At 30.6% G+C, this 13195-nt stretch overlaps 1 protein-coding gene across 1 annotated transcript; it reads left to right on the top strand.

The window, feature by feature from the left end:
* Positions 1-2228: 2228 nt before the first annotated feature.
* LOC124544171 (ADP-ribosylation factor-like protein 1) lies at positions 2229-6132 on the top strand. The gene is made up of 5 exons (XM_047122627.1): positions 2229-2443; positions 2524-2740; positions 3808-3919; positions 4374-4591; positions 6026-6132. Exons 1-4 carry the CDS (start codon positions 2440-2442, stop codon positions 4581-4583), a joined length of 543 nt encoding a protein of 180 aa, XP_046978583.1. The 5' UTR covers positions 2229-2439; the 3' UTR covers positions 4584-4591; positions 6026-6132.
* The last annotated feature ends 7063 nt before the right edge of the window (positions 6133-13195 follow it).

The following is a 13195-nucleotide window of genomic DNA, read 5'->3' as shown; positions in this document are numbered from 1 at the left end:
CTAAAACATGTGATTTTTAAAGGAGTGAGTACTGAATTATGAAACAACATGAAATGTAGTTACCCGACAAATCTTTCAGCATTGTTGCTATGCGTAGCTCGAAATTGTCATAACGCAAGCGCGAAGGCGGGTCTGTGATGTCAGCTGACGTCATGTGACGTAGGCGAACGTGCGCCGCGCCGCTTGAAGCTTTGCCCATAAAGGGAGATTTATAAACTAAATGCAAGCTTTTTTATCGAATCTCATCTGATAAAAAGTGACGACTATCGCCAATGGACGTCTGCAATATCAGGAGGCTCACAAATCCGTTGCCTGCCCCTTCAGGAATTATTTTTACATTATTAAGTTGGAAATTTGGAATTCGTAAAACTTCGTCAAAAAATACACCAATCGGTCTCGTGATCCATGTTCTGAGTTTGACGATCACATATACTGTACTAGCGACCAAAATGCCCACAGCTTCGCACGGGTGCACTGCTGAACAATACAAACCGCTATGTCCCTGTGTTTGAAATCTGTAATATCTTCGAAAATATTCATTTATATTACATGCTCCAAAAGGCTATATTGGTGGAATCATTGCAGAGTGAAAAACAAAGTCGCTTTCTCTGTTCGTAAAAACTACGCAACGGATTTTGATACGGATTTTTTTTTAATAGATAAGAGTTATTCGAGAGGATGGTTTTTGTAATACATGGAAAATATAGTAAAGAATTACCGATAATTTTAGAAGTTTGTAATGTGATGTCGTAAATAAAAAAAATTCTGTAGTAGGTATATTTAGTATCAGTATTGCACCCGTGCGAAGCTGGGGTGGGTCGCTAAGGTAGTTAAATATACAAAGTACTTAAAGTACTCAAATAATTTAAAGGATTAATGGTGACATTTTTCTCGTTTAAGAAAGTAAAAGATAGAAAAGGGTTACTGTAGGTTATCCCTAAGATATAGAGTAAGTTCATTGTATTTATCCATCTCGTAGGTTTCAGTCAGCGTTTGCAATGTAAGCACGAAAAGTGAATTTTTTTTAATCACTTTAGAAACCTCCAAAATAATCAATATTTCTGTACTATAGTGTGTATTATACATCAAAACCTTCCTCTTGATCAATCTATCTATTAAAAAACTACATGAAATTCGTTGTGTAATTCTATAGATCTAAGATACATATGTAGGTACCGCGGTAAGCGATTTTGTTTTATACTATGTAATGATGATAATTCAATCCGAAAGAATGTAAGAACTTAGGTACCTACCCATCAAACTGGAATGTCATATGTTATTGCTTATAGTAGAATATATAAGGAGTGGGTTATACCTACTCAGACGGGCTTGTACCAAACTCTATCACCAAGTAAAGACGAAAATCATAAGATAGGAATAAATATACCTCTCGACTCCCTGGTGCCTGAAGTTACGCTCACTCACCCGCCAAACCAGAACACAGCAATAATAAGTAGGATTTTTATTCAGACGCGAACACTGAGCATTGCCGTTTAATAGTAGAATATGTGATGCGAGGGTAGTACCTTTTGTTCTTGTATAAATAACTAAAAAATAAATCAGAATGCTTGTATCAAAATATGTATAACGCATAACTACTATATTTCAGAAAACACAGCTTTAACAATCGAACGTCGAACTGCTTCTTTTGTTCTTTTTTTTTTTAAATTGGATCTTGTTTTAGATATATCCAAAAATATTTATATCGATTATATCGAAGTCGGATAAAATATTCAATTAGGTATAAAGGCTCAATTTCTACAATAGCAATTAATGTAGTCAACAAAATATTGCTATTAAAAAAGACATAGGTGTCGTTTAACCAGTCGGTGACAAATAGTAGTTCTCGAGTAAGTGTAGCCATTAAACATTTTAAGATACTAATGCTCACTATATAATATTGTGTTCCCACTTCCCAAATGTGAAATAAAAAGTTTAAAGCTATCGCATTGTATTTCTTTATAGATATCAGATACTATTAGAATAAAATAATTTTGATGTATAGATAGATTAAAAACAGGCGTTTCATACCAATTAATAGACTAAATTAAGTTACGTCAAATAGCATTTTTAGATTTATGTTTTTACATCAATGCATTGGTGTCCATTATTATTTGTTGTAGGATAGATTCATTTAAAAAAAAAGAATTAGAAAAAATTTATAGAGACTTTTTTATTGTTATTTTTTTTATTCAAACATATTTTTAACCTATAAAGTAAGTGGCAACATTTTTGAGTGCTTGCTTACACGTCAAATGGTTAGTAACAATTTCCGAATAAATGTTGTTAAAGAGAGCTAACAGTGTATAAAAATAGTATATTTAAGTGCTCATCTGGAAATTAATTTATTTTCTTTATATTGGATGTATAGGAGGCGCTATATGAACATTCCTTAGATATATCAACTAATGTTTTTCTAGGCTAAGCTTATCACATAAAATGGGTAAGTAAAATGATATATTTTTACAATATTTACTCAATATTTTTAAAAATCACCTAAATTCCCGTTTAAAATTATTTCAGGTGGTTTATTTAGTTATTTTAGAGGCTTGCTAGGGGCTCGTGAAATGAGGATTTTAATTCTCGGTCTCGACGGCGCCGGGAAAACTACAATATTGTATAAACTGCAGGTTGGGGAGGTAGTGACTACTATACCCACAATAGGTTTTAATGTAGAGCAAGTCACGTACAAAAATCTAAAATTCCAAGTATGGGACCTTGGAGGACAAACAAGTATCAGGTGTGTGAATGTTTTCAAAAAATACTATTTCAAAGCAACATGCATAATGTCACATATAAGAGCAATGTAAAAGAAACTATAATTACGTTGATCTAACTAAATAAGAGGCAATAAAAAACATTGTTTTTTAAAGTGATAAAAAATATCTATAATTTTTATCTATTTCAAATATGTTATAATATACTTAACAATGTCATAGAGATTGTAAACTGTGTAATTTTGAAGTTATATAAATATCTTTGTAATTGTCAGTATATCAATTTATTATGAATGTGTTATGTATAATAATTGACAGTGATAGAAACATTAAATTTGTCTAAAAAAATTTGTATCCAATACTCGCTAAAAATACCATTTAAAGCCTAAAAATTTACCCAACTTAAGGCAAGGAAAAGATGAATGTAAAGTTAGGTATACTCATCTACGCACTCCATTGTTCTTTCTCATTTATAAGAACAAGTTCCACCTCAACTTTGAAACAAGCATTAGTAAATTTATGTGAAAATAAATAGTTAATATATTTATATTAAAATGTGACGAGAAAACTTTTTATCCTTTCGCAATATGCTTAATGTTGTGCAATAGGATAACAATACAGTATAGTTACAGTACAGCAAGAAACTAAAGTTTAAGTACCAAATTGCAAACATATTATTAACAAAATTATAAATTATTAAGACTACTATATTATAGTGTTCATAATAAGAATAGCTAGTATTCATAATATATTATTGTAGTAAGTAGGTAAATGAGATGATATTCAAGGACCAAATGAATTGTATCAGTTAATATACGACTGTATTACTTATAACATTTGAATAATTTTACATAATTATGTAAGTACTTCAGATTGTTTACTGTGTCTAGTTGATTTATTTTGTGAAATGCCATGTTTGAAAAACTGTCTAAAAGAATTTCAAAGCTTACATTTTCATTTATACTTATGAATTTTAAAACCTATTTCTGTAAATAGTTTAGTCAATTATAAATGTGTTTGTAACATAGGGCCAATTATATGTTTCAAACATAGGTTGTATAAATAATAAGAAGCCAATATGTTTTCGCAGACCATACTGGCGGTGTTACTATGGAAACACAGATGCAATCATATATGTTGTGGATTCAGCTGATAGAGATCGAATAGGAATTTCTAAAGATGAACTAGTACACATGTTACGAGTAAGTATAATGTGATTCTCCAAAAAATCATCCAATTATGTAATTATTTAATAATTTTACTCCAAAAATGTTGTTTCTGGAAAGATTGTGGCATTTTCGGTATTAACTTATAAATGCAAGCCACAGTGTCTAAAACAAACCAGGCAATACCATGTGTACAGTAGATTGCTATTAAATATGTAATTTAACTAGCAAATAGCAATACTTAGTATTGTGGTATACAGGTGTTAAGTTGAGCCAATGTTACTTAAAGCACAAATGGTGTATTAAAGTTGTAAGGCTTTAGATTTTATGACGCCATCTACATGCAGTGGTGACCACTTGTCACCGTGTAGCAATGCAACGGCTTATGCTATTGATTGAGATAGAATTGACCACTTGGTGAAATTAAAAACTGCACTCTTGTCGAAGTTTCTATGAATAATTGTATTGTATATTTTATTAATTTTTTCAGGAAGAAGAGCTTGCGAACGCAATTCTAGTGGTGCTAGCGAACAAGCAGGATATGACAGGATGTTTGACGGTAGCCGAGGTGCACCAGGCGCTGGGTTTGGACGCTTTACGTGACCGCACATTCCAGATATTCAAAACATCTGCAGTGCGGGGAGAAGGGCTCGATCAGGCGATGGATTGGTTATCCAATGCCTTACAGGCTAGGAAATAAAATATGAGGTATTTACTCTATCAAAAAGTTCCTTAAAAGTAGATTTAAAAATATATTATTCATTAGTTAGTCTGATGTAAACAGATTTGGGAAACATAGTAAATTGTGTTTCTAGTAGTAAATCTGACTTAGTACCAGAAATATAGATAGACAGTTGTGATTCTACTTCTGTCTCATATTGAATTAAATTTATTGAGCCACTAATTATGTTTAATTTGCACTTTACTATTTCTTTACTAGTGTCAAAAATGTTACACTGTATACCTGACGTATGTCAGAACTATACTTAGCGTTCCCGATGTAATTAGACTAATTATATGCTAATGTTAGTTATTGAAAATCTCGTTAAATTATGAGGTACTTTCTTGTGGGGATGACATCAAAATTCCTCTAAACTGCACTTTGGCAGTAGAATATATGGTGTTTGGGTGGTACTTATACAGGTGGTTTGTAGCACTTCTCTCAGTAACTTGAAGTCAAAGTTGCTGACAATGAGGCTATTTTTTTTTTATGATCAATCTAATCATTAACTTAAAGTTTATATATAAATATTACATTTGATGTTCTAAAAAAGGCTAATCACAAAAACAGGAAAACTTTGTTTTGTTTAACGATATTTATATTCTGATAATAATGTGGTACAAAATATAAATAATCCTCTTTTGCTGAATAACAAGTAAAATAAGTCTGCACTGGATACAGTGGTAGCAATGTTCACAGCCCATCTCTATATGTATTATAACTAGCTAGTTCAGGGTTTCCCAAACTTTTGTTTGCTACCTACCTACCTACCTACCTACCTACTGGTGGGTCCCATGCCTATTTGATGAAGCCATGAAAGTCATCCTCCCTTTTACTTGAAATTGATGTTAAATCTGGAATGGCGAAAAACAGGACGCAATTTCATCCTTCCTATTGAAATAACCTTTTTGATGTAATTATTTAATTAAGTAATAAAAACCTTTTACTAAAACTTTGTTTATTGGGTAAGTCCTGAGTTGTTGAACTAATGTTAGATGGGTCTTAGCCCAGGCAACTTTGGGAACCACTGAGCTAGTTAGCTCACAATTGGGTTATAAGATTAACAATGGTATATTTAAAATCTAAATACTCATAGATTGATGTTCAAAACTGATGTTCAGTAGTCCTTATTAATACAAGTCAACTTGCTAGCGCATCTGGTATCCACTGAATATATATTCTACAGTGGTGTATTCTAATCTAAATAATATGTGAACCTATAGGCTCTAGGAAAACAAGTTCTGACTTTGTCTCCAATCTTGGAAATTATAATCCCAATATTGGTAGCCCTTTGACCATTTTAATGTAATATTTCTTGCAGCGCAGATGTCTGTAAGCGGTGGTGACCATTTACCATCAAGTGACGACCATTGCCTATAAACTTTAAGAAAAAAAATAAAAAATATTGTTTTCTTTTTCAGGACATGCATTTCAAAAAAAAAAAACATTGATAAATCAGTTTGGCGCGAGTGTGGAAGATGTCTTAGTCGTCTTAAGCCAATAGAGTAGCTAGCGTCGTCATTGATGGACTGTCAACTTTTATTTTAATCCGTATAAATGTCAAATCGCATATTAAAAATATCATATTAGGAAATAACAAGGTTTTATTTAAAAAAAAAAGTGTGATATTATCTAGTTTTTTTTTTTTCGCTTACCGTACATTGTAATAAAGTTATTTTAACGGATAAATGACTTTTATTTTTTAATTTATTTTTGTTTATGTAATTTTCTTGCATGTATCCGTTAAAATTATTTTATTTCTCAATGTCTTTGTATATGGTGTCATCAATTAATTAAACTTGTCAATATATATTTGAATATATTAGATTGGTCTTAAGAGCACAGCACAATAAAATGTGCATTTTTAATATTTATCATTTATTAACACACTGAGAACGCATATATTGACTTATTTTATTGAAAAAAATTTAATCAAATAGCTTTAGCAAGAAAAGTTTGTTAGAGATATGATAACTTTTAAGGCTATATCATTCACATTATATTTAATAATAATATGATAAAAAATGAGTAAAATTAAATAAAACGCGTACAATAAATAATATATTTAATAATATGTGTTTATTTTTGGCGTTTATTTTTCAAGGTTATATTCAAATAACTATTCATTTTGCTTATGGATATTCTGATGCTACTATTGACTAGGCTAACTACTACTACCTACTACCTCGACTCATGTAAGAAAGCCGTGAGTCGGGGTAGTAGGATAATTAATTTAAATCCTTTCCACATTGGTCGAACCGCGAAAAATATTCAATCGAGACTACGTAAGACAATCCTTTGAAATTATATTCCGTAGATTCATTTTAGACAAACGTGTTTCAATGAAACATTTAAACGTCAATAAATAATTCTACTATTATATCTGAAAGTAAAGTTGTATCTGTAAGCAAAACAAATTGTTCTTTGAATGTACCTACATGCAACTGAATTAAATTAAATTGTAATATGTATTCCTTATTCTAGCACAAAGTATAATTAAAATAAGGAACAATAATAGCAATGCGTTTTTCACGAGGACTTTTGAATATCAACGTCTCGGATATATTAAATAAATTTCAACAAATACAAGAAAAGTAACGTAATTGCCTCCATAATTTTGTTTTTCTTAAACAAAAAATTCTAAGATAGGAGACAAACTTCTATAATTTTTGTTGAGTAATTACATTCGTGCGATTAATACACATTGAAATTGATAAACTTGTTATGTCCACAACGAAGCTATGTTATCACTTCTCTTATAGCAAAATCAGCCATCAAACAAAAACGCCTTTTATTACAAAAATCAATAGGTACATAAATGCATCACTATATAATATATCGCCTGTTGATAAAGTTATATTATAATCCCATGCTTTAAGGTCTTCAGTAAAACAAAGATCAAATAATTTAATTTGTAGAAGATATTTTGAGGCATTAATTCCTTTTACGTTCTTGGTGAAATATATTACTTAAAACGGCTCTTCGCTACATGTACAAGCAAAACATTTAAATCATTTTATTTTGGGTGTTATTCGTATTGAAAGGCAGATGGTGTATGTAATAAGCGTGGCAAAATGTATGAAAACATGCCCGAGGCATAAGGCAGTTGCAGCACCGTTTATGAATAAAATTGCTTATTATGCAGGAAATCGTAATAAGCGGGTTTTACTGTAATAGCGTGTGCTCAAACATATCAAGATTAGTTCGACCATTAAATATGCATTATGACAATTTAAAATGATAAAAAAGAAGTGAAATGTACGATTTTTTTTATTAATCCTATTAACAATTCTGATTATTTATCCGGTAATTCTGACAGGACGTTGGTGTTTATTTGATTGATGACTACCAACATAGTAAAAAGTAATATAAGCATATGATTAATTACGGCGACGCTTCTTGATATATAATTGATAACAAATTGTCTATTGAAGTATGTGAGTGTGTGGCGAAGGATGGTTTATATAAGTTATTCGGAATATACTTAATATATATTTTGTATCTGTGACATTCAGAAAAATATCGGTAATTTGTAATATATCGATACAAGAATTGTTTTAAATACATTAATTATCCAATAATATTTTGTCGTTTTATTTTATTATATCTACAACATTGAAATAAATATTCCATAGATATTTATTAAATGATTTACTTTCATTTAACTGTGTACAAATTCAGGTACGTATAATAATGTGATTAAGAGGGCAGATAAATAACGACTTACTGAGAAATAGGGCCTTTTATTTTCTCTCAGTAAGAATATGTTCGAATAATGCTTAAAAGGGGAACTACATTAAACAAGCTAATTGTATTATCTAGGTGTGCGTGACATGTACGCTTAGCACTCGCTAAACATCATACTACTCTAATGGTAAAAAAAGTGGCCAGCATTTTTCGCTAAGTACAAGACTTAGCGAAAAATGCTGGCCACTTTTTTTTTCTTTGACGACCGCTTTGACAGTAAATAGACCAATAAAAAAAACAAAAGATGGAGCACACATTTAATTGAAAAGTATGAGGAAGAAAGGATAAAAATCATATATTTCAAAATATTTTAATTATGGTTGCGTAATAAAAGGTACCGATTTATCATAAAAATAATATATATTTCAAAGTAGGCAAAAGTATTTTAAAAATTATAAATCTTTTTGTTTCCGTCTTGAAAAGTGTGTTAGTTGTATTACTTCTACTGTTTTTGTTATTTTTCATATAATATTGAACAGAAATACATTCCGCAACTCGTAAAATAAAGAAACTTCACTTACAAAGGTTTTTGTATAAATATAATGTATTAAAGTATTAGACGTAAAAGCAATTCCAATGCTAATAAAGTCGACTACAACCCACATACTAATTACAATAAGATCATATCGTATTCAACAAAATGATCATGATTATCTTATATACATACTGAACGAGGAAATAATATAGCCACTTGACGATTGCGCCTTGTTACTAACATATATTTAAATTGTATTTATATTTTTTATTTCGATGCTTTTCTTTATTAATGATGATTTAAATCGAACATTCTCTAAATTTGTTCAAGGCTGCGATTAAGATCTATTAAGAATGCTATAACGGAACTAATGATTTTATTCTGAAATTAAATGATGGAGGGAGAAAACGATTTTTGTACCTAAGAAGTATTTTATTGAGTTTATATTCTACAATATATTTTAGTATCTTCCAAGTTATTGTAAAGTCAACTTTGTTTCTGATACAAGATTTATGCAACTTTAAACAATTAACAGCTATATATTCTCAACTAGCGACCCGACACGGCTTCGTAAGGGTTCAATGCTGGTACAAACACTGGTACGTACATACATGGTACATATACATAAATACTACTACTATACTGGTAGAGAATGTCTAAATAATTATCAGTGTTTCTTAATTATATTATCCATATATTATACACAAGAACCTTCCCCGCATCAAAATCCGTTGGGTAATTTTAAAGATACATACATAAGGACAGACAGCGGTAAGTGACTTTGTTTTATACTGTGATAATGATTGTTGATACTAGGTACTATTTTTTTCGTGACGCGGCGTAAGTTAGTTATACTTATACATATAGGATTATGGAGTCTTACATTGCAGATAGTATCTCTTTTTAGTATCCATTAAAACGGGATATCTCTTATTGGCAATAATAAAAAGAATGGACTCCTTCATAACAGTAATAGCGCTGTACTAATGAAATCTCTGATTATATATCGTAGTATAACCATAGATCGACAGCTTTTTAACATCCACAAAAAATATTTTTACCATTTTTTACAACCCATTTAAAAGAATATGTTTAATTTACCTATTTATAACTTTAAGTAAGTAAAGTAAAGTAACAGCCTGTAAATTCCCACTGCTGGGCTAAAGGCCTCCTCTCCCTTTGAGGAGAAGGTTTGGAACATATTCCACCACGCTGTTCCAATGCGGGTTGGTGGAATACACATGTGGCAGAATTTCTATGAAATTTATCACATGCAGGTTTCCTCACGATGTTTTCCTTCACCGCTGAGCACGAGATGAATTATAAAGACAAATTAAGCACATGAATCAGCGGTGCTCGCCTGGGTTTGAACCCGCAATCATCGGTTAAGATGCACGCGTTCTAACCACTGGGCCATCTCAGCTCGTTTAATAACTTTAATTAATTCAAATATATTAATAAATGAAATTCGTGTTACACTAGCTAATTTTTTACAATTTTTTTAACCCTGGATGGCAATAACCAATCATAAATAAAAATAATGGCTTAAAATTTTGTAGATTATCTAATAAATAATGTTAATTTATAACTGTAAGCAAATTTAACAAATCTAGTGTGACCTCAAAGTAAGTCACAAGTCAGCAGCTTTTTTAATTAAAGCAAAGTAAACGACAAAACTAGCGCTTTACATTGCTGCGTGTTCCAGATACTAGGTTATAGGTATAGTGTACAGATTTGACCACGTGGGTTTCAGAAACAAATGTAAGAACAACAATAAATTAGAAGTTTATATAAAATACTCGGTGTTCTATATAAACATTGTGTATATAAAATGTAACGATAGTTTCAAATTATATATTCAAATATTTCATAGTCATTGTGTGAGTTAGGCAGCGCTATTAAAAAGTGGTAATTTATTACACATTGGAAATTGTAAAATTATTAAAAAGTCTATGTCTGAATATTCTCTTTGATTATTATTAGTAACAGCACGCTATGGAAATTTGATTCCTAAAGAAATACTTAAGCAAGCCTCCATTAACTGCCCTACTCTTAACACATGGTACCTACTATAACTACTTAAATAAAACTATAACACTTACTTAAATAAAATATGCATGCAGCTTTTTAAGAAAAACTTATTATCGTTTCATTATCATTAAGTCTGCATGTTGTCCTAGGTTATGTTTTTGAGTTCACATAAAGTAAATACTAATACATAACTAGGCGAATTCTTTTTCCTTAATATTCAATACAAATGCGTAAGAATCCTTCAACGTTCAAGACTCGTCAGTAACTTGACATTTACTTGCGAAAGATTTTGAAATTACTTATTTACATTAATTAACTTTCATGACTTTTAATCTAAAAAGTATTGAGAGATAAAGTTACCGGTTATTTTGATAAAAGTGGGGTTTCATACCAATTAATAAATCAGATAAATTCGTATTTAGCAACGCAGTTGAGTAGGTTCTGTATTAGATTAATAAATATAGGTAGATATTTTGGGCAAATAATTCCATGGTTATTCATTCATTCATCATGTTTATTCGTTCATCATGATTCTTAAACTTCGTTAAAAACGTAACCTATAGATGAAATAAAACTGCGAATTTGCCCTTTCAAATTCATGCTAGGAATATGGCGATTTAATTATAAACATAATTTAACAAATTATAAACGTCATAATTTAATTATTATCAAAATCAAAATAAACTTTATTCAAGTAGGCTTACAAACGATTTGAATTTACAAAACGACAAAGTTAAAAACGTCTGCGGAATTTTATTGTAGAAACGGATACCTTGCTCCAAGAAGGATTTATTAATGGGATTGTCATTGCAGTTACCAAAATAAATATTACCTAATCTAAGCTATAAGTTTTGTGGGTTCAAATTTCTCGACGAAACCCTAAAATATTATTATGGATATATAAAAAAATAAATCGTAGGTAAACGACATGTTTACATCATAGATTAAGATTTTAATTGGAACATCGATCGGTTACTTGTTATACCTACTTAGAAACGACTGAACAGCGACAGAATGTGTTATTACGGTACTTAGGCAAAGCTTATAAAAGATTCTACAGATAATTCAACTCAATTTATATTCACAGCGAAGAATTATTCAAAAAGTTCGCTATACCTGTTTCATAAATATATTCAATTGTAAATGAGATGACTAGATTTATGGATGCCATTAGGTGGTAACAGATAGACGCAGAAGCGAAATGCAAATGATAAAAGTTAAAATAGTTTAAGGTTTACATTGCATTGAATATACATCGCTATACGATGCAGTCAAAATATTGAAATCCATGAAACCTTTTCAAATGTGGAGTTTTTGATTTCTTCATATCTATTTATGGATTATGTATTCAGTTAATTTCAATATAATTCTCATTGTTAACAAATTTTATTAGTTTCTATATAAGCATTTGATACATAAATAGTGCCGGCTTTTGCGGCCGTTCAGATCAACATGATCGAGCGAAGATGACGTTTTCCGACAGACATTTTCTATCTACGATCTTATTCTAGCATCTCTTTTCAATATAACTTCTCACAGAAGAAGTCTACGAGTGACTGGTATGGGAGTATCGCTTCCATAATTACTGGCAGATCGCCTGTATCCTACGGATAAGCTAAGCATGACATTAAATTAAACCTTCTTACCAATATTGCACAGGAATGAATCTATATCTCTTCATCACACATAAATCAATACACACATCTACTGATTTTTTATCACTTATTAAAACCAACATTAGATGATGATGCTTATCAAACGATTTCGGCTATGGCAGCGGTAGCTTTACGTATTTCCGAATGAGCATTTTACTGTAACAGAATAAGGCAATTATTTTTTATTTCGTCAAACGATTGTGGTTCAAGTTATAAGAAAGTTAGATCATTGATTGACGTTCTGCCATCCACGTGTAGCGGATTAAGAAAAAAACAATACACTGTTTTTATGCAATTGTTCATTATTAACTACGCTACCCTTAGCTGCAAATCCAGTGGACAACAATCTAATAATGCCACGTTCAGATTCTAACTGGACTCTGTCCCTGAGTGCTGACAGCACCGTTTTATACGCCATAAATGAAATCCGTCGGGACTTCATACTTCATGCATATAGCAAGTCTAATATAGGCTATACTTAATTGGAACCTATTTAAATAAAAATATCACGTAGGTATTACTCAATAGCCGTGATGGATTTTAATATAAATTGATTCAATATGAATACGACTTTGATTCCAAGTTTTATCCATTCCATTTACAAAGTATTTGAAATTTTACATTGCCAATCATAATATCGCATAATATATTAGATGCAGGAAATATTTTACTGACATTAATTT

This window comes from Vanessa cardui, chromosome 4 (assembly GCF_905220365.1).
Source record: "Vanessa cardui chromosome 4, ilVanCard2.1, whole genome shotgun sequence".
Classification (NCBI taxonomy): Eukaryota; Metazoa; Arthropoda; class Insecta; order Lepidoptera; family Nymphalidae; genus Vanessa; species Vanessa cardui.
The sequence above is the reverse complement of the archived record's forward strand: the minus strand, read 5'-3'. Positions and strand labels throughout refer to the sequence as shown.